Genomic DNA, 22,420 nt, shown 5'->3' on the forward strand with positions numbered 1-22,420 from the left:
ATGTTTAAATCTTACTGAGAACACTGTCACTTTATATAAAATGAATAGTATCCTGTATCAACTTACTGAATAATATGTTAAAATGAAAACTGGAGCACCTGCACTTTGAATCCTTGCTTCTTTTATACAGATATTAATGATTTCTTTGTTGTTGTTTTTTTAATTCATGTTTGTTTGAGTTCAGGATCATGCCTACATGCCTAATCTTTATTTGCTGTTTTGATAATGTTTTCTGTAAAATATTGTTGTTTTTTTGTTTTTTTTTATACTCCTGTATATTGCATCCATGGAACTGGCAGATTTTTTTAGCAGAAGCTACCTTTAATTCTTTTGTTTTAAAAGAATGCTTTTAAACTGTCAGATGAAGTGGTTTTTTAACCACCAATAGGTAATGTGAACAAATAAAGTACACTGCACAGATTTGGTTTTTAACTATTAAAGTCATGCTAGAGAGAAAAGTAGGCGATTGTGGTTTGTTACACAGACAAATGACTTTGGATCTTCAACACCACGTTTCAGAACAAAACCTTATTGTTTCCATGCCTGGTTGTGTTTAACACTTACAATGTGTTTAATTCCATTTGCTACAAGCAACCATGCAAGCTTCTCTCACACTATCGTGTGTCATTAAACAGTGTTCCCTTCTATGCTCACATTTAGTGACAGCAGTTGTTAGGACTTTCCAGGACCCCAAGGTACTTCATGATCCATCTGTGTTTTGCTGTATCTCACTGATGTGAGTTTAAGGCTTTAAATAGTAGAATGTTTTTTACAGGGTCCTGGTAAGCTGAGATGTCAGCCTCAAACCATGGCAGTGACAGAACAGACATGGATGCTCTGGTGAATTATACTTTTAAAAGTTACCATCTATTTGTGTATATACAAAATTAATTTGCAAAACAGAGCTGTTAATTCCTGAGCACTGCTCATATATTCCTTGTCTCGGTCACTTACTATTGATTTTCTTTCTTTTGTTGGAATGAAGTTGTCTCCTTTGTAATTTAGCCATATATAGCCTACATGTAACAGTATGAAAAATCAATACAGCCTTCCTGCATATGAGACTGTGCAGGCTGGTTTACATTTGATGTTCATTTGAAGCCGTAATCACCACTTTGAAGAATACAGCTGTACCTTAAAGCATGCTGCTCTGACCTTGGCGTCTTACTGTAATGGCTGGCAGCTGAGTAAGTTATCACAGAAGTCTTCAGCACTAGGGGTTAACATCCTTAAGCAGACTGTTGACCATTTTAAGTTTGCAAATTGTTAAAATATTTATCTTTTAGGTGTCTGTCATGGTAAAGTGAATTTAAGCCTATCAGCAATCTTCCACATACTCCTGGAGACGCATGCACCACAGATGGAAGCTGTTTCTGTATCTTGAAAGGTCTTTGCTCCACATCCCACCCACAGGGCAGGGGGCATAATGTGTCATGACAAGTTCTTCTGCAACAAGAGGCATCCACAAGTGGACCTCTGTGTAACAAGAACCATTTTACCAGGCAACTTCATTTTGTTTTGCTCCTTACCTTCCTGTGATCATGTCCACAAAGCTCCTAAGTCATCTTTAAGAACAGCTTTGCTATAGGTAGCAGCCAGGTGAGCTGATTTTACCCAGATTTTGGGGGGTGAGGCTGCTTATGCCAAATGCCACCTGGCAGTCACCTGTTTGATAAGATCTACTGTGACCTGTTCTTTAGTAGCTGCATGGGAGCTGATGTGAGGAAAACTGCAGGAGTTCAGCAGACCAGCATACAGTGATGTGAAACCCTCAAGGAAACGTGAGTATGTTTAAGTCTTATCTATATGTGTTGCAGAAAGCAAGCCTGTATGGCTTTAGAAATGCCTATGTTCTGTGTTTTGCGTGTTTTGGGATACAGACTCTTCTATCTGTGAACTGTAAAGTTGAGTTAGAGCTGTTAGTCTCAGCTGGGTGCAGAAAAGGAAGGTCATCTTCCTCTCCATAGGTGAAATTCACAACTGGACACTGATGTGTGCTGCTTTTCTAGTTTGGTAGGAGCCTATTGGCAACAGGGTGCTGCTTGCCAGTGAAGAGGCAGCCAGCAGATGGAGGAGCACGAGCTTATTTTATAGAGCTTTCTCTATTAAAAAAAAAAGAAGCCAGAAACATTCTTGAGTTTCCTTCCAATCTGTCTGTCATTTACTCAGATGCTGATAATATATGAAAGTTCAGAGGTACTGATTTCCTTCATTGTAGCATCTTATGGCTCCTGAATTGTAGGTTAAAACTGAGGGTTATGTTTAAGGCTTGTGATGGTTTGTTTTACATGAGTTTTGGGCAAGCAACCATTATGTGATGGATTAAACCTACTGAAAACTTAATCTCAAAACCATTGTAAAGAGAAAAGAACCTTAGGGGTTCTTCTACAGAGATGCTAGAGCTGTTATAGTGGATGTTCAGGTATCATGTCATAAATCAGGATGGCAGGGGCCAGCATGGTACATAGGATGTGGTACATGCAAGGCTGTGGGAGAGACAGGCTGATGATACTGGTGCATAAGCACTGCAGTAGGTCAGAGGAGGTGCCCATGGCTGTCCCGGTGGGTTACAGGTGGGGAGCTCACCAAGTCCCACCAATTTGGGTTGTATGTGTGTTGGTGAGCTCCAGTGCTGTTAGTTTCCAAGCTTCTGGCATCCCTATGAGTGATTTGACTTAACTACAATCTCTTCATCAGCAATGAAATAGTAAATGTAAAAATTATTGATACTGTTGTGTCTATTTTTGTATGAAAAATGCACTAGTGGGAGAAGGGTGATCCATGGCTGGTGCTGACCAGTTTAGGTACACAGAGGTATAACATTACACCAAGAGAGGAAGTGAAGCAGTTGTGTCTGTTGCTGAGCCTTGCCCTTTGCTTGGAAGAAAACTGCTGTTTCTTTTTCTTTCCACTAGAAGATAGTCTTGAGTCAAATGTTACGTAATTCAAGCAGTAATTGTGACTTTTAATACTCATTTAAAATGCTGTTTTATTTAATAGTGAAAATATAAAAACTAGCCCAACAGCAAATAATTAGAACAAAACTGTGGTAAGGAACATAATATTGAAATATGGCTAATAATGGAAATGTGTGACGTGCTGCTAGCAGCAGCATTGTGTGTGTTTCAGTGCTGGGATTACAAGGAGTGAAGTACAGGATGTTGGTCTTAACTGCAGTGCAAGATACTCCCAATATAGGGTGGCAGGTTTGGTTGAGTTTGGTTTGTCTGTCAAACTTGGACTTTCCCACTACACAATTTCCTGTTACAAGAGGTCAGATTTCAAGTGGACTTGTATGTAAGTGTGTGTTTCTATAGTATCAGACTGGCCTTCAGAGTTAAACAAACACCATTTTTATGGAGATCTCAGATTTAAATCTTGTCCCTTTCTTCTGGTGTTTGATTCAAGGAAGATGATGATAAAAACCAGAAAATGTGCATGAGCCAGCCAACCTTTTTTCCAGTTATTGCATTTTCCAGTTCAGTTTTCATGCACACAGATGTTGTGCTGCCTACCACTTCCAGCAGTTTGTGCAGGTTTATTTCCTAAGAATGCCTTTCCTAGGCACAGTCACCAGCCCAGGAACTGTAACAAACCCTAAACAAGTTCTCAGAGCAAAAAACACCCACAAAAAAAGATGGGATAAAGCTTCCTGTCTTATTGCAGTGCAAGTCATGAACTGAGAGCATGGCTAACTGGAAACTGTTACAGTTTCTAGCAGGGCAGGACACATTCAGATTGACAGTATTTTGGAGTAACTTGTTCTTTATTTGCTACCATTGTAAACATCTTTCTATTACACAGACATCACAGTTTACATTATTGCTTTTATACTGTGGTAAACAGAAATTTCTATTAGTACGCAGCTATCTAAGCACAGTGTGAGAAGAGGAAACTGCCCACAACCTGTTCTTGGGCTGGCTTTTGTTTGTTCTCCCCTAGACAAAGACAGTTATCTAGACTGGCACAAGAAACATCAGCCCGAAGAGTGATCACCAGTGTATAGCAGCAACACAAACCAAGGATGACAGAAAGGAACAACATGTTACATCTACCACAAACTCACTAGCAGTATTTCCAAGAATACTGACTGCTGAACTCACACCTAACTAAATACAAACTTTTTCATCACGGTAACTCTTAAAACCAAGGTTATCTGATCTGGTTGTGTAAAATGTCTGTCATTATTTAAGCTAGGATGGATAATCTGGAAATGCTTGGTGCTTTGTGTATGTGTTTAATGTTTTGTTTTTCAAAGAGTGAAAATCCAAAACTATATAGCTGAGGTGCTTAAATTGGCCCCATTTCTACAGTCCTTTAGGACATAGTGCCCTATTCTTTCTGCAGCTCTATCAAATGACAGAAGCATAACCACTTTAAAAACTTCCTCGGTTCCTTCCTTCCTAAATAGCACTGCTTTCCAAACAAGTCTCTTCCTTATGAAGCGATATTTACTTACTAAAAGACTAGATTTTACTTTGCTTGTGGTAAACTTCTACTTCAGGTTAATTTTTCACGGAATGGCACCACATTTCAAGCATACACTAAATAACATAAGTGGAGGTAGTCTGTGAAACAGTTGCTCCTGCAGTAACAACAAAATACTTTGAGAACCACCTCGTTGTCTTCAGTTTTGTTGGGTTTTCTTATTAAAATTATTATTGCATATAAGCTTTCACATTGTGAATGCTTTCAAGAGGCAGCAAGTAGAAAACTAATAGTACCTGCAAATTCTAATAAGATAATACATACTTTAAAACATGACAGTTAATAAATAACAAAAGATTTTAGCAAGGTTTTAAGACTCTTAGACTAAAACCACAAGCAACAAATTCTGCTGTTAGACAAATTCATTATCTAGACAAATTGATTATATCAACTTGCAGAAAGGTGGCCTACCTCCAGTACCATAACCTTAGGACTGTTGCCCTACAACAGTTAGTATAAAATGCTGACTAGTAAAACATTGCTATTCCCTAAACACAATTTTACTTTTTCCCATATATTTTCTAGCTACAACCATAATACAATTATCCTATGACTTGGTGCAAACAAGGACACCCATTACTAGTCTACAGATAGTGACTCCTAGACACGAGGCCTGAGCTACCTGAGCATACAAAACTACATGCATATTCTGCCTGTTCACTGGGAAGGTGTATTGGAGCCTAACAGAGTGTTCACCTTAATCACTACATGCAAACTAATGCATTCCCATATATCTCATCTGATGAGGGCTGGGTTTACTTTTTTTCCTTGTGTACTGCCACAGTAGATGCATCTCATCAGGCTCAGCCTACATTCTACACTAAAAGGTCCTAGGTGTGTGATAGGAAATGTGAAGCTTGATAGTTGGGCATTAAAAGCCTTGGCAGTAGTTAAATGTCAGCCTCCCAGCGAACCAGGAGCCGAGTGAAAGCTCCAAGGCTGGAAAGAGGAGGATGTAAGTTAATTAGCAACTGTTGCAATAACAAAAAATCAAAAGCTTGCAGACTCTGATGCAGGGGAGTGCTTTAGAGGATGGCTCAAGCAATTTCAGTACTTTCTAGCAAGCAGTAGATAAAAACCAAGAACGAGCTCTCTTTTCCTCCTCCTGCTGCTAAACATATTGGGGTCACTTCTGAAATTCCAAAAGTTAGTCTTACGTTGTTTGCAAAGCAGATCTGCAAGCAATAGCAAAAATTATTAACAAAGACAAACATGACAGAAGCTGGGGCTAGAAAGTAACAGACAACTAACCTCTCAGCCACTGGAAAAGAGTCCACTTTCCACCTCCTTCCTCAGGTTTTAGGAATGGACAGTATCTATAAGGGTCAGGAAAAACAGCTCCATTGCAAGACCTGAATCCCAGAACACTCACTATGGGATCCAGCTTTGTTAGTGGTGATAATTACAGGACTCAAATACCTGGGAGTAGCAAAAGAACTTGGTTTCCTGTTGTCAGTTTTGTTACCTAATCAGTCAGTTTAGCTGTTCAGCTTCCAAGCCATGGCATAACCATTAACATTCTCCCTACAAGCGTCTTCACATTATCTTTTATTTTTCAGTAGAATAGCCTCGACCCAACATAGATGAGAGAAACACTTCTCCATCCTGCACATGTTAAAACCGAGAATTGTTTAACTCTCATCTATATCGAAGGTATCCTAAAATGAAAACAGACCTGTGTTACTTTCTACATCTATACTGGCTACCCTGATCAGGAGCCTTCCCACGAATAAGAGACTACCAACATTTAAGGAACCAAAAGCAACTGGGTAGATGCAGTGCAAGAAGTTATTCAATAGACTCACCGAATTACAGAGGTGGGAAAGCAGCTCTGGAGATCACCTAGGCCAACCCCCTGCCCAGAGCAGTCACCTAAATCAGGCTGCTCAGAGCCATGCCCAGTTGGGGTTTGATTATCTCCAAGCAGGTGTAGTATTACATATTATAATACATTTAATACTTATGTAGTGTAACAATACTCATTACAAAAACAGGTTTGTCTTTTTCCTTGTGTTCAATATTTATATTGTTCAGGAATCTCTTCATGATTAGTCACTGACTAAAAGTTAACTGATTTACCTGAGATGATTAAAAAAAAAACAAAGGCATGAAAGCTTATATTAGCATACAAATATTTTGTGCCACTGTGTGCTATTTAGGTATATACTTAAAGAGTCTTTCCCAAATAAATCAAGTTTCTAAGGCTATGATCTGGTTACAGAATCAAAATAAAACACTGACTGAATAAAGCAGAAGGCACTTATATTTAATAGTAGGTTTTTAAAAAATGAAGTGATGATCATACCAAATGTGTTTATAGTTGCTTTAAGCAACCATTAGTCACACTATAGATATGAAGTCCTATTGACTAGATTGTCTGAGGGTGCCAAGATTGAGAAACATGTAACAGTTGCATCCCTTCCATGGAAAAGACATCTTTGTTAGAGACTTGTACTTCGTGTGGGTTTATTCTCACAAAATAGGGACTGCAGCTGCAACAAAGGTTTTTAATGAGTGAACTATATAAAAGGGCTAAACTAACTCTTTTATTTCCCACTGAGAAGACCCCATTAGCTGCTAAAGGGACAGCTGACAACAAATGGAGAGTCAAGCAGCCTGAGCAGCAGTCAGGTTAGAAAGAATTGAAATGTTTTACAGTACGAATATTTTTAGAAGGAGTAGCTTTAGGCAGAGGATCTGATCCTCACACTGATGATTTGTGGTTCTTTTTGTTTGTTTGCAAACTAAGCTTTTTCCAAGCATAGGAATTTGCTGGTACAAAGCCGTAGATAAGAAAACTTCCTTAGCCAGAAGTAATTTCTCCTAAGTATGTCAGTATGTTGATGGATTAAGGCTGTTCTCCAGAATCATAAGTGACTAAAACATCCCCTTCATGGACATCTCCTTTACAGGGAATTTTAACATTGATGAGTGAACCATCAACTACATTTAAGAACTAGAAAACAAAATTTAAAACCAGAGTAATTTCAACTAAAAGAAGTTTTTAAAAGACAATTTAACAGTCAAATTTGTTAATGGAAAACACGATGCAGCATAAATACCTGCTTCATGTCCCTGCACCAAGAAGTATAATAGAAATTGTGAAAGCAAATGCTCCAGAGGCTCTTGAGATTAGAGGGTTATTTTTTGTCTTGGCTTGTTGGTTGGTTTTTGTTCTGCATTTTGTTTTTTTAAAAAGCTGTCCTTTGGAGAATAGCATATAAAGACCTGTAAACAGAGGCTGATTGTCCAAGCTTTCTGAACTCACTTTTGATTATCTTCTTAGACGTAAAAAAAAAAGACAGTAAAAAGGTTCTATTATTAAACAGTTTTTGGTGGAACATGCAAGACTTTATCCAAATGCATAACTCCATTTTTGATGCAGAACCTCATAGACTGCAGAGGAGTTAAGGTTTCTTTGTATCTCCTAAGGTCAGTATCACATTACAATCCAGGAGAAGTCCCTTAATTTTTTCATGGAATTTCTCTCTGTAGTGGTTGAAGTGCATAATGCTTTCTGGTTCTTCTTCAAACCAGAATTTGTCAAACTCATAAACCAGGTAACCTGTGAAGAAATAAAAATGCAGACCTGCAAAAAAGACTTCCACAATTTTCTGCCTTGATCTAGCTAGACCTAGAACAATCATTTAGACTCTAATCAATCCCTTAAAGTAAGAACTGTCCCATCATGGTCAACAGCAAGCATTTAGATCCTGTAATAATGAACAGAAAAGAAAATCTGCAAATACTGAGTTTTCAGACTGCCGTCCCTAATATATGGAAAGACACCTAAATGTATCCCTTAAATGCAAATTTCTGTAGCACAGTGTGTAAGCATCAGGTGCATTTTCAGCATCCTAAACTCTATATTGTAGGCCTTCCCCCATAGTCCGTTCTACAGAAGCTGCATATACTTACAGTAAAACTGATGGAAGTGCTCCATTTGCGGCAATCCAAAGACCATGTTGTACAGATGAGACTTTAAAGCACCGTTCTTAAGTAAGCTGTATGCCATTTCTGTCAGGTTGATTCCAACTATTGCATAAGAATATCTGCAACACCAATCAGATGTCATGTGTTACCTTATGGATTGAAGGACTTAAGAGCTTCCCTGAAACAGTCTGCATTAGGATAACTGTACATCAATTTTTCTTATGATACTTGTTGGCAAGCTGACTCTGGGCTACAGACCACTCTTTCTGTTCCCTGGTGCAACCAACCATGGAAAAGTTCTCTAAAAACATTAGTTTCCTATACAATAGTAGGACAAATGCTGCCATTAGGCAATAATGAGATGGTAAAGCTAATCAGCATTGACCTCAGTTTGCTCACTGCAAATCACCAGCTCTACTGGAATACTAAAAAATCAAACATCAAAAATGCTGTTGCAGTATAAATGGAATGGCCATCTCAACCTGTTCTTCAAGCTGACAAAAATCTGGTTTTCTGTTGCACAGCAGAGAAAGCACCATAATAGAAATTGTTAAAGGACCTCTGACACAAATGTTTCTGAGGGAAGAAAAGGGAAAAATATTAATTAGTGTCAGTGATATGAACATTTAATTGATCTAAGCATCTCTGATCTCTTATTCATGACCCTGTTGCACAAGGTAGTATTATTTAGTTGGAAGTCATCAAAGCCTCCCATTCTTGGTAGGTAACTGAGTTAACTGAGACTAGATGGACTGGATGATACACACAGGTTTACCTGCTTTCCTCTGTACCTGACTAGTTTTAGAGTACATTTCCCTATAAATGACCTAAATGTTTTAATATACAAAGTTTTCAAAAATTGAGTTAAATTTGAACAACCACAAAGCATCTCTTTGTATATATTCAGCACAGAACAGAAACCCAGCCAAAAAAGGGAGCTTAACAGATCATCTTACCATCCCAACACAGGATCATAAGGTGGCAAAAAGTAAGTATTCATTTCTAAATCTACACTAAGCCTACTACAAATAAGGATAACTATGATGTTAAAGGTGTTCACTGTATTAGCCAAAGCCAGTATTTTGCAACGTTTTTGTGCAAGTCTATTCGGAAAAAAAAAACAAAAAAGCCAAGCTGCAGATAGTTCCCAGCCTAAAACTGATTCTGTGTTGGGTTTCTCACCCTTTATTGGGCAAAAACCACCCACAAATATTCTCCTCTTTATTTTCAGGAGACATACTTTGTGATCTTCATATGAATCTTATGCATAGCAAGCCAGAAAAAGTCAAATGTAGTGACTTACCCCAACTTTGGGTGATGTGAATGAGAAAGGATCTGACGAGCTTCCTCTGTGTAACGCTTACTGAAATACCTGTTAGTGTAAAACAGGATCTTGCATTATTTTGTAAAGCTCATATATTAACAAAAAAAAAAATTAACGTGTTCAGCATCAAAATGCGCAACTTTAAACTAAAGCTGAATACTACCCTGGACTGAAAAATGGCACACAGTGAAAACCAAGGCAAAGGTAGCAAGTTAAATTATATTCAGTATGAACTATAAAGATGGGAAAGAAAAATTGTGTTCTGAAAAATATGAAGTTCACCCAAGTCTACAAATCAGCTTAGCAACATTATGCTTTATGGTTTATTTTTCATTACAGAAATTCAGGAATTTAAAAAGCCATTGACAAGTTAGTTTCTAAGTTAAAACCTACCAAATCTATCAACAAAACATAAGGACAACAAAAAATAAGGTGTCTCAGGCAATTTTCTGTTCCTCAACTTGTTTTTGGCCTTTACTCAGCTGCACATTTACAGATGTGCAACCTCTAGAAATGTTGACTTATTTAGAAAATACCCGTTTTCACTGTACAGAAGCCACCATTTCTATTTGTTTCTGTTCAGTTTTTATTAGAAACAGCACTATCTAGAGAAAATATACAGATATTGAAAATTTGTTACAAAAGAAATTAAATACTTATTTTTCACTTACACCAGATTCATTAACCCCAGCAGTCCCATTCCTCTGAAGTCTGTTTTGGGGTCATCACCTTGGAAGCCAATGTCACACCACTGCTTGGTGATTCTGGCCTTCAGATTCTCATGAGGCATCAGCAAATTCCAAAGCTGCACAAATATGCTTCCATGTTATGCATGGCTGCTAGAGTATTCCAAGTCATGTAATTCAGAACACTTGCTACTGCACATTAGAAACCATTCACCAAGGAACAGAATACAATCTGCATGCTGTTCTTTTCTGTCAGTAGCAATCTGGAGTCATACTACAATAGCTTATTTCAGCCATTGTGAAAATGATGACATTTAACATTAAATGTGATCATTTCCCCTCACAGACAAAGCCACTGTATCAAGACTAAAGAGACAAAGATTTGTTTCACATCAGAAATTAATTTATGCACCATTTTCTGATAGGACAGCTATAAGCTGAAATACAAACTATCAGTGAAATCTTACTTAACATGTCAATGTTTGGACTTGCATAGCTAATTGAGATAATTGTAGATGACATACTAATGTATTTGCACAGTAGAAGCTATTTAAAAAAAGCCTCAAGCAGTAGTATTTCCTTGCTATTATTTATTGTTACCTAAAATACATTACTGATAGCTTTTATCTTCCAGTATGAAACTGTCCTCTTTGACACTGATTGGGATGCAGTAATAAGAAAACACTAGTGTCTCATTTTGGGCTTTTTTGTAATTTGGTAATTATTGGTTTATAAATTAGACATGTGCACAACATTAAATATATTTTTAATTGCGATCCTTCAGTGATCCAGTACAAAAGTATTTTGCTACTTATGTAGTGGTGTTATGCCTGATTTCACACAGAATAATCCCAGCACAAGTAACTCTAGTTTACTAGTTTGTTTTGCTTTCATGTTGTATTTTAATGTGGCACTTGTGTAATGGCTTAGCAGTTCACAAGTAGAAAAGAGCTTTAATAGGCCAACTGGTAAGAATACTACCAATAAATTAAGTTCACTTGAGCTATTGGACTTGGAGGGGAAGAGCCAAGCAAACAGCTTTTGTATTTAATTATTATTTTCACCTCAATTAACTGGTCTTCATGCTCTTCATTATCTGAATCATATGGGATCTTCCTCAGATCTTCCACATTCAAGTAAAGTTTTTTATAACCTGATATCTGCAGTAAGGATATACGCAGATCTGTCTTAAACCTGAAATAACAACAAAACACCACACAGAAGCTCATAAAGAGGTATAGTTATTTTTGGCATAAAGTCAGTTATAAATCCTTGCTCGAACAACCAGATAAGACATTTCTTATGTTGCAATGTAAACATGAGAATTAGGAAGTGCTTTACTTTTATCTTTGAAACCACAATATACTGGTCAAGTACACTGCTATATGGACCTTATTTCTATTTTGAAAACCTTCTAGCCAGTTCCAGTGCTGCACAGTCAGGCCCTATTCACTTAGATTATGGAAGTAAAAAGGAATTTAGCTGGTATCTGTGATGACACAAGAAAACTCCATATATCATCCTTCACCTGCCTCTAGACTTTTAAATTCTGAAGTGTTGTTGGAAATACTTAGAGCTTCAAAGCATTTCATTAAACTTTAAAATTCTGACTATTCACAATTTTTCCTCTCAATTGTTTGTAATTACGTATGCAGATGAATGCAAACATTCATCAGACATCACTATACTCTCAAATATATCTAAGCAATTACATAGTTCATGTAATCAACATATGCAGTAATCACATTACTTAAAAATAAGGAGTAACAGAAGGAGCTTGCAAGATAGAGATGCAGTTATCCTATTATTCTATCCTACCAATTAAAACTTGGTAATTTATTTTCTAAAGCAGAAGAGGACACAACGCTACCTTCTTTTCTAATTTCTTTTTAAGTACTTGTGCTGATTGACTTAAATATTGTATCAGATTTAGCAACTGCTAGAATATGCCAAAAAATCAGCATTATCTGCCATAAAGAACTTCTGTTCAGGCTCAAACATACCCTGTATCCTTCTGTTTGATTTTCTTTTCTTTCATTAAATCTCTGACACACTTCTCCACTTCGGCTTCTTCAACATGCACAGCATTTCTCAAAATCTAGGAAGTTAACATAATAAGAGTCTTATGAGGAGTGCAGAAGTCTATCCTCTACTTTATTCTTACTTGTCAGCTTCTGTATACTTGCTATGTACATATTGTTTACTATGAAAGAACAGTCAATTTATTGTAAATCTTTACAATAAATGGGATCAAATTGCACATATATTATATGCAATAATTACATAAAAGCATAATTTGTAACTTTTTCAGACTATAAAAAACATTTACACAGATATCCCATAAAGAGTAAATAAAAAGTTGGCGAGTTGCTTAGTCAAGGTTCTCCTTTGCTTTCAAATGCTGAATTGAAACATACCATTCCTAATTCAGTTGAAAAAAAATGTAGCTGTCCAGGAGTAAAAGTGATACAATTTCAATAACGAAATAATGCCTCAGAATTAGAAGATGCTGAGCTAACAAAGCTGAGGTTTCAATGCTGGAGTGAAACAAAAGAACATAACGTAAGATACTGCTATTCTGCAGCCTTCTAAGGTAAAGGGCAAATATTAGTACCAATAACTATACACTGCCCACCTAAAATTTAACTTCATCTTCCAAACTTTTTATGGTCGTAATGCATTCTTTCACACAATTCATACTAACACCAAAGCAGCTTCATTTCAGTACAGCAAAAGGTTAACTCTTTTAAAAAACAACATATAGTTAATATAATCATTTCATTAAAAGAAGCTAAAAGACCCACCCATACTGTGCTCTACTGCAACAAAGATGCTTGTGGCAGTTACTAATTCTCTCTCAACATAATGTTCCAATGATCAGCTGGAAAAACAGAGCATGCAGTCACCTCAATGTCTAAAGAGAAAAGGTTTGTTCATTCGAGGATTTAAAGGATTAGCTTATGTTTAACAGCTACAGAATACTTGGAATTAGTTTGTCACTCAATATCCACCTGCAAACTTTTTCCAACAATTCAAGACGTTATTGTATATACAGCATTTAATTGCTTTATCTGTATCATTAATCTCTATCACACTTATGGTTTCTACAAGACCAGCAGAGATTGTTGTGACAGGGAGAGCTGACCCTCTCTGTGAGCACAAGCTCTGCATAACAACTGGCCTGAGTTGCTGAAGAGCGGGTAAACTTTTGGAGAGATGGGAACAAACATTTGCAGAGAACATAGGGTTATTTTTGAGAAGCCTTGACTAACCCTAGCATACAGAGCTGAAAGTACTGTTCTCTCCTCTCTGCCTCTACTTTCTTCCACCCTAAAACAACAAATACATGTGTTGTTTTCTGGGATCTGTCTCTGAAAGAAGTTTCTATTATAGTTTAAATGCTAGTATCTTTTACCTTATTCTTCGATGACTCCAGTGAATGTTCTGCAATACAGAAAAAAGTAAACGTCACAGTCAAATTGAACTGAATTGTTTAAATAATTGACAGTAGATGTTCTTGCAGCACATTATAAAATTTTGCATCACTTTTATACACATAATTGAACTAAATTACTCAGTCTCAAAATTAACAGGTATCATGCCAACCATACCCTGGGTGGAACCACAAGAAGTGTGACCAGCAGGTCGAGGGAGGCAATTCTCCCTCTCTACTCAGCTCTCATGAGACCCCACCTGGAGTACTCCATTCAGCTCTGGGGATGTGGGCCTTTTGGAGTGGGTCCAGAGGAGGCCACAAAGATGGTCAGAGGGCTGGAGCACTTCTGCTGTGGAGACAGGCTGAGAGAGCTGGGCTTGATCAGCCTGGAGAAGAGAAGGCTCCAGGGAGACCTTAGAGCAGCTTCCAGTGCTTAAAGAGGCTGACAAGAAATCTGCAGAGATGTGTGTAGGGACAGGACAAGGGGAAATGGCTTTAAACTGCTTGTGAATAGACATAAGGAAGAAGTTCTTCCCTATGAGGGTGGTGAGGCCCTGGCACAGGTTGCCCAGAGAAGCTGTGGCTGCCCCATCCCTGGCAGTGTTTAAAGCCAGGCTGGACACAGGGGCTTGGAGCAACCTGCTCTAGTGGAAGGTGTTCCTGCCCATGGCAGGGGTTGGAGCTGGATGAGCTTTAAGGTCCCTTCCAACCCAAACCATTCTGTGATTCTATGAAAATCCTCACTGAACAGCCGGGAAGAAAGTCTGAAGACCCCATCCAATGGATGCACGATGCACTCGGGACAGCTCCTGGCTCCCAAGTACGGCTGTTCAGGCTCCCAGCCCGTCCCGCTTTGGCACTCTTCATTACCTATGCTCAGCGTCCGCCGCGCACCCGCCTTGGAGCCCTCTAAGACCCGCTGCAGTTCGCATTTCTGAGTCAGCAGCCTCAGGAGCCACTTCAGCCAGAACCGCAGGTAGTTGTTGTACAGGAAGCCCCACAAGTACATCAACATCTTCTGCATGACGGACGCCCCGCGTTAGCGGGAGGGGCGCGGCGGCGGCAGCCACCGGTGACCGGCCTCCCGCGCCGGGTGCCCTCAGCCCCGCGCTGCCGTTAACGGGCAGTGCCCCGCGCCCTCCGTGCCGGCGGCCTAGCGGCACCGGGCCGCCGCACGCATCCTCCCGCCGGAAGCCGCCTTTCCCGACCTGGAAGTGATGGCGGTGCGGGAGAGGACGGGTCGGAAGTGCTGGGGGGGGGGGGGGGGGGGGAAGTCTTTCCCCGTCCCGGTGGCAGTTACCGGGGGTGCTGTGCGGCTGTAACGCTCGGTTCCGCGCCCTCAGCCGAGGCCTCTTCCCTGCGGCTGAGGGGGAGCAGGCCCCGGCCTAGCTCGGGTACAGCGCCTCCTGCCCCAGAGGCTTTGTCTCCTAGGCCGGTTCCAGGCACAGGTAGAGGTAACACCTCCCAGGTGAGGGTTCAGAGGTCCTCACCCAACACCTTAGTGTGTCTGGCACAGGCCTGCCAGTTGGGTCACACCAGGGCTAACTGGGGAATTGGCACAGACAGACGAGTTCGCACCTGAACCGCCGATTAGCATCTAATAATGCTAGTTACCACCTTCAACTCATTCGTGTGCCTTACAAATCATGGCTGGGGACCGCTTGTACTTGTTTCAGCGCTTAAACTGTGCTTGGAGGCTTGTTGCTTTTCTCTGTGATAGCTAATTAATGCTAATCAGAAGGATGTTATGGATTTACCTGGGCCAGATGCTTCCTAAAAGGTGTGCTTTGCCATCTTTTGTGCCATTGCTGAATGGAGCCTAAAGGTTCAATTAGTTCCAGTCAGTATTTCCACAGTATTATAATTAATGATTATTTTAGTAAACAGCTCCTTGGGGACAGCGGAAGGAATTCTGTTGCTCTAAGTTGTAAGCAAATTGGGATGGTTGAAGGGATGCTGACAGACTTGCTGGACAACATTCTGATCTATTTTTCAATATGAGGAAATCGAAGGACCTTTTACACGGACTCAAAAGCCACACAGCAGGTCTGGTGGCCTGTGTCCCACAGAGGATTTCAGAGGGTGGACCAACACATTTGGCATCCTCCCTCTGGATTTTTACCCTCCTAGCAGAGGTGCCAAGTTTCATGCGGGGGAATCACTGATATGTGAACTTCAGTTATTTGGCGATCTGATTCCTGCTTTGTAAAACTGAGGAGAGATGGTGCATATTAAGAGGCAGCAGATGGTCATTTCATTGTAACTTTCTGAGAGAGTAATCTGACCTTTAAAGCATTAGAGTGCAACTGGATGAAAAGAAACTAAAAAGTATTTATCAGAAAGTATTCTTACCTGGTGACAGGATGGCATGACGGTTCCACACATTGCCTGCATATGAGTTGGTCCAGGATGGACAAAACCTGGAAAATACCTTGAAAAGATATCACAGATCCAGTGCCCAAGAACTGATAAAAAGATCTGCCAGTGCTGCCGGACCAGTGTAAGCTACAGCTCTCACCTCACTAGTATGTGAACAACTAAATAATCCAGATCAGGAAAAACCAGTGTGTTACACCTTCCATCTAACAGCTTGGCAGAGCACTGCTGCTGCGGTATTTAAACGCAGCTACATGAAAACTCATCATCAGAAGAATGGCTTCTGCAGCAGCAGGGCCCCATAGTTTGATGTTGATAAGGCAGAGGAATAGTAACAGCATGAGAAAATGGAAGGGTGGTCAGGTGCTTGCTGTCGGTGTTCACGCCTCTGCAATGAGGTTTGCTTTGAGATAGTTCATTAGGAGTATGAGCTAACACAGTAACTTGGGAAGCCAAGCAGGTGCATCCTGGAAGTGTGGGTCTGTGCAAACAGCAGGGAAATTTCTAGCTGATGAGGCTTCTGTTGATGTATACCAAAATAAAACCTTCATACTGCTTCAGGAGTTTCACTTTACATTGTGTCTTTTAATGGATTAAATAGCTTCCTGTCACTATCAGTATTTTTTCCTGATATTCGTACTTAAATAGAAATTCCTTTTTGTATGGATCAAGAACCAAAGTAACAACTACTACTGCAGGTTTTGGAATTTGTTCCACTTTTTTGATTTATTACATTTTAAACTTTACTGTAATAATAAATATACACAGTAGATTATCATTGTTTTCTCAGTCAGTTCTCTTTGCTTCCAGTCTCCAGGACTGATGTGTAGAGTATCCAGTGTTGACAAGCCATTGCACCATACTCTCTGTGTTATAATTAGACTTTTTGAGCTGGGACAGTTTTAAAGTCTTGTGCTTTAGCACTTCTGAAATGTGAGAGTTTAAAAGAAGCAAGTTTTCATCTAGCTCATACTTTTTTTACTTACACAATGTTCTCTTAAATATCTTAAAGTAAAATCTGTAACCAGTTACATATATTTATTTTAAAATATTAAAGCATTTGGTTTTGACAGGCTTTTCACAGCTTTTTATAACTTGCCAAACAGTGAGCATATTTTATTTTACACAAATGTTAGTTCTTGACTCGTGCAAGATGCTTCTGTATCATCGTATTCAGTCAATTCATGTGTTAGGACAATCAAAAATATAAAGTGGTAGCTTAAGAAGAAAATTTACCTTCTTCTTTTTGTGTTCAGTAGTTGCCTTCCAACATTACCTTCACCTAGACTTTTGTTGAAGGAAAGATAATGACCTACTGTTTACCTTTTAAAATCACATTTCTAAGGTGACAGCAGGTCAAATAAAAGGGGACTTTAACCAGCAATATCAGTCAGATCTCTACGCAGTCAGAAAACTTTCCATGGCAGCAAGTATTACCTATTGTTATTGGCAGTTATTCTTTGTTCATGTACCCTTGTAGATGAAAGGCAGGTGCAACCCACGTACAAAATAATCCATTACTTACTTCACCCATGAGCCTGTATTTTTGTCCAGTATTTATTTTCATCTTTCTTCTGCTTAGCCACAGATGTGTGAAAACAAGTATTGACAATATAAGATAATCAGCAAGAAAAGAGATTCGCTTACAAAGCATGAGGACAAGCCTAGAAACCTTCTTGCAGGTAAGGCACCTGGATGGAGCTAAGTTGAATGACTTAGGTTATTCAGCAGCATGTTTTATAGCATTTTTAAAGATGACCAGTTTGCCAAAAGTGCAAAAAGTCTGCTACTCTGAGGTAAAACTGGTCGGAAATATTTATCACCCCCCTAAAAACCCCTGTGCATCTTATTCCAGTTCTGCATAGTTCTTGAGCCTGTGAAATAATGTACGAAGAGAGCACTGGGAGGGAGGTATTAAGGAAGTAAGAGGGCCTCTGTAGTAGGCCCAAATGCAGTGGAAGTTCATGACATTTTCAGTGATGAGGTATTTTGATTTTTTTTGAGGAACAGTTAATGCAATACCTCATCATAAGTTAAGGTGCTGGTCTGAATAGTGAGCAGTAAGTAAATGATCACCACAACCCATCATGGCTGAGTAACTGCATCTGTTTTAGTGTTGGCCTTAATAAATAACATCTAATGCATTCAGTGGCAGTCTGCATAGACTTTCCCTGTATGGCGTGTAGCTTTGTTATTAATTTCTGGATATATGTGATGGTTTGTGGCTTTTTTTCTTACTGACTCTGAAAAGAAGCTAAAATTAAGCATGTGTTACAGTTCTGTTATTCTTATCTTCAGTAACACTCTTGCTTGACCACATCATTTACATGTTTGCTTTGGCTTTTTAACAGATGAAACACTGGCCAGTCAATTAAAAGGCATTTTATTCACTACATATAACATATTTAATGCTTATTTATTCCTCCTAGTTTTAGATCTCTGTTTTATTGCAACTGTGCCAAAAATCTACATTGATCCTCTATCAGAAGTAGTACATTGAGCTTTTAGTTTGTTAATTTGGAGAGGGAAAAGGTGATAAGGAGGCAATAGCATGAGAAGATTAAGTCATAATCACATTGGTAATACAAACAGTTGCAAATACATATTCAAAGTGTAGGTTAAACATTTGTCAGTAAAAATATCAAAGATGCAATCAGAAAAGAGGAAGAGGGAAGTTTAGAGTGAATGGGTACTGATCAGGAATAGTGAGGGCAAACTCGAGCTTTCACAATGATTCATGAATAATAACATGTATAATTCCAAGTCAACACTGGAAGGTTTCAATTACCTTGCAGGAGCAGCAATGTACAATTTGGGGAGTCTGAAGTCCTTTCAAAGAAGGGTGTAGTCAAGGTGTCGGTGGTATGAGGAGTAGCACATCAAGGCAGCATTCACACTAGGGCTCCAGCACACTTGTGTCTGCACAGCAGTGCTGGGTTTTGTTTGCTTTTACACGACACTATTGCCAGTGACATGGGGCTTTGGTATAAATTAAGATGCAGTTGTAAACAGAGAAAAGGGGGGAAGAGATATTGTATTAATAACACAGACATATTTTTATAAACCAAATATATAAAATAGTATGTCCTTTGGGTATATAAAGCAATAAATTACATATGCTAGTAATAAGGAAGCAGGTAACAGATTAGATAGCAAACAGCTTACTGCTTTTATCAGCTGACCAAGTCTAGTATGATTTCTGAAGTTATCCTTCAGGACTTGGCAATGCAAAATGAGAAACTGTGGGTTTTTTTATTGCAGGGGTTGATTGCAGGGTAGATCTGTGAGCAGGCAGAGAAGATATCAAAGTGAAAGCCACTGACTCCCCACTGACTAGGTATGAAAAGGAGGTACTCTCTTCTTCTAAAACACAAATGGTTCTATTAGAACTGTGTCCCAGTAACAGATTCTGGAAGGCTCAGTAAGTATCTCCTGTCTTTATAAACCATGTTACAGAAGATGTATTCTAAACAGTGACTAGTTTTTCATTTGCTTATGAATTGCAAAGGATCTAAACAGGAAAAGAGGTGTGCCTGCCATGTCGGGAAGACATATGTGTGAAGCAGGGCACGATGGCCAAAGTAAAATGTCATCCTAACCAGTGCATATCAGGATGTCAGGAGGTTAGGTTTTGCAGCTGCTTTCCCTACTTTTTTTCTAAAACTGAACAGAAAAACTTTGTTTCTTCATCTGACTGTGCTAGGTGTGTGTATTAATTGTGTATTAATTAATTGCCTTCCTGGTAGAATCATATAAGTGATATGCAAACAAATGAAACATTGGGTTTAAACGAGCAAAATACTGATAATCGTTCTGATGGTGTGACTTGAGCTACATTGTACCTGTCCAGGCATGTGGCAGAGACGGTCGTGGCTGTAAAAGTACAGCCTGTACTTGCTGCAGTGAAGAGGTTTTCTAGTTTGGCTCCTAGCCCCTCCACGGGGCAGCTGTCTCCGGTGAGGAAGCCGGGATGCGGGAGGAACGGGTCCCTCCCTACCACCGTGAAGCGGGAGGGCACGGCGGCACTGCCCCCGGGAAGTGGGGTGCCGGGAGGACGTGCCCGTGCCCCGGCCCATTCTCGGTGCGGGGGGGGGGGCAGGTTGCCGTGGCGTGGACACGCCCGGTCAGCAGTTAACCCGGTGAAGGTGGCGTTCTGGCGTCAGAACCGCGGCCGTGGGGGCAGCGTCCCGTCGGGAGATGCGGCTCCGCCACGGCCAGCTCCTGACGGTGCTGTGCCTCGGCTGTGCCTTCCCTCTGCTGTGGTACACGGCGTGGCACGGAACCCGAGGTGAGAGCTCAGCCGAGGCGAGCCGGGAGCAGCCCGTCCCGTCCGTCCCGTCGGGTAGGGGAGCGGAGCGGAGGGAGGGCTGGGCGGCGGCACCTCCCGGTGTCCGGGCACCGTGGCGCTGGGTTCCCCTACCCCAGCGGCCGGGGTCCCTCCGCCTGTCACGGACAGCGGAGGCGAGTGAGGCCGTCGTGCGGCAGAGTCCCCACGGGTGGCAGTGAGGGAGCACTCGGTGGGAGGTCGAGGCGTGAGAGAGGCTGAGTCCCCCTGACGTTTTTATGGTTTCATTTATAAACCTTAAAATAACTTGTGTCTCTTTCGTAAGTTATGCAGGTGGCACATGCTGGATAGTTCTATGAAAAGCCATGTCTAAGAGTCTCAGAAAAAAAATAAAACTGATGCTATTTTCCAAAAATAAATGAGAAGATCTCTCCAAACAGTACCTCTGAGGTCTGCAGCTGTGGCTTGTTATGGGACAGTTTTGGGTGAGGCAGAGAAAGGCAATCTCTAAATGCTTCCCATATGCACCTTTAAAAAAGATCTGGTTTTATAGATGCTGTAGAATTAGAATAAGCCAATTAGTAATTTGTGGGATGAGGGAGGAACTCTGCCTAGCTGATAATTTGTTTATATTATTTATTTCTGTAACAGATAGAAGTGGCAGTAGAAATCTTGGCACCACAACAGAATATTGAGTAAAGGCAGTGCTGACCCCCCTGCTTTCATAATTTCTTATTAACTATATGGTTGTTTATCTTACAACACTTTTTCTCAGTAGCAATCCTGCTAGGAGTGGGGAAGGAAAAACAGAAGCAAAGGCAGGGTGTGTATTAAGAAACTAAGATCCAAGAGGTGATAGAATGAAAACATTTGTTGCATCTGTAGTTACCACCCCTGGCACCATGTTTCTTGTGACTTCTCCTTCCTGAAAGTCCATTTTCATTCCCCTTTCTTTTTGGCCTTTCTCTGATGGTGTTTTGGTTTGGGTTTTATTTTGTCTGTTTTGGTGGAGGGTTAGTACATGTTGTGGTGGTATATATGTTGTTTTAACTTTTTCCACAGCTGTCTCCTCCTCCACAGTAGACAGAATAACCAATTCCTTTCCAGCAATATAATTTTCCTTATTATAATTATTAGCACCTGGTTTCTTAACAAACTTTTAGCCATTACAAATGTAAATATGTAGTCTTTGGAACCACATGCTCAGCAAGCTTGGTGAATCTCACAAATGTGTAAATAATATTTGATACTAGTAACTAATGGAGGAGGTAACAGCATGTGGTGAATGATTTTTGTATTAAGCTTATTTTGCTGGAAATATAGTCTTTGCTTCTGAATGGTGTTAGAAGACAGAAACTTCTACCCTCTGAGAAAAACCCAAGAACATACCAACATACTAAGAATGTATGTTGTCACCTTTTTCCACAGAGAAGCACTGGGAGCAAATCAACTAATTCTCTATTGTTACAGAACATCTAGTTAAGAAGGTGGTTTGAAGCTAATCTTTTTCACTGAAAGCAGGCAGATACCTCTGCTTAAATATTGTTAAACCTCTCTTTTTCCCTTCCATGTTGTAGAATGTGCCTTTTCACTGACATGCTTAGAGCACAACAGGAGTGCCCAATATTCTCCCATGTCAAACTGCATTGTTTTCTAATGCCCTTATCACTTATCCCACCTGTTAGTGAGAGGTCAAGTACTGTTGCAGCTTGTCAGTTCCCATCTCTTTCACTCAAATGCTGATCTCTGGCTAATTTTCTTCCACACATTTGTTAAATCTCCTCTCACTTTAGTTTCTTTCTCTGCTTTGCCCATTAACACATTTAGGCTGCTCTTGATCTTTGACTACAGCATACTGCATTAAGCAGCAGCAGTCTGCAGTATTCCTTCTG

The 22,420-nt window shown here is 40.0% G+C and overlaps 2 protein-coding genes across 3 annotated transcripts in view; one reads left to right on the top strand and one right to left on the bottom strand.

Moving 5' to 3' along the window:
* Positions 1 to 3,747: 3,747 nt before the first annotated feature.
* ELMOD2 (ELMO domain containing 2) lies at positions 3,748 to 15,065 on the bottom strand. The gene is made up of 8 exons (XM_005142364.3): positions 14,738 to 15,065; positions 13,847 to 13,875; positions 12,435 to 12,529; positions 11,496 to 11,625; positions 10,417 to 10,550; positions 9,725 to 9,793; positions 8,407 to 8,540; positions 3,748 to 8,053 (listed from the first exon to the last, which is right to left on the bottom strand). Exons 1-8 carry the CDS (start codon positions 14,889 to 14,891, stop codon positions 7,896 to 7,898), a joined length of 903 nt encoding a protein of 300 aa, XP_005142421.2. The 5' UTR covers positions 14,892 to 15,065; the 3' UTR covers positions 3,748 to 7,895.
* Positions 15,066 to 17,848: 2,783 nt separating this feature from the next.
* The window catches only part of MGAT4D (MGAT4 family member D), a 38,915-nt gene continuing 34,343 nt past the window's right edge, over positions 17,849 to 22,420 (top strand). The window contains exons 1-2 of one of the 2 annotated variants that reach the window (XM_034064611.1): positions 17,849 to 17,925; positions 19,505 to 19,580. Coding sequence is in view for 1 of the 2 variants with exons in the window: in XM_034064610.1 (XP_033920501.1) it covers positions 20,441 to 20,531 (91 nt within the window). In the remaining variant the exon portion in view is untranslated. Of the gene's footprint in view, positions 17,926 to 19,504; positions 19,581 to 20,394; positions 20,532 to 22,420 lie in introns of those variants that run through there. The other variant, XM_034064610.1, reaches the window with a different exon arrangement.

The sequence above is a fragment of the Melopsittacus undulatus genome, chromosome 7, assembly GCF_012275295.1.
Source record: "Melopsittacus undulatus isolate bMelUnd1 chromosome 7, bMelUnd1.mat.Z, whole genome shotgun sequence".
NCBI classification, from domain to species: Eukaryota; Metazoa; Chordata; class Aves; order Psittaciformes; family Psittaculidae; genus Melopsittacus; species Melopsittacus undulatus.

Coding starts and splice junctions, on each gene's coding strand:
- ELMOD2 (XM_005142364.3), bottom strand. CDS start 14,891: ATGCAGAAGATGTTGATGTACTTGTGGGGCTTCCTGTACAACAACTAC. Junction 12,530..13,846: donor TGGAGTCATCGAAGAATAAG/GTAAAAGATACT, acceptor TTAACTTCCTAG/ATTTTGAGAAATGCTGTGCA. Junction 8,541..9,724: donor TCACATCACCCAAAGTTGGG/GTAAGTCACTAC, acceptor TTGGTGTTGCAG/ATATTCTTATGCAATAGTTG.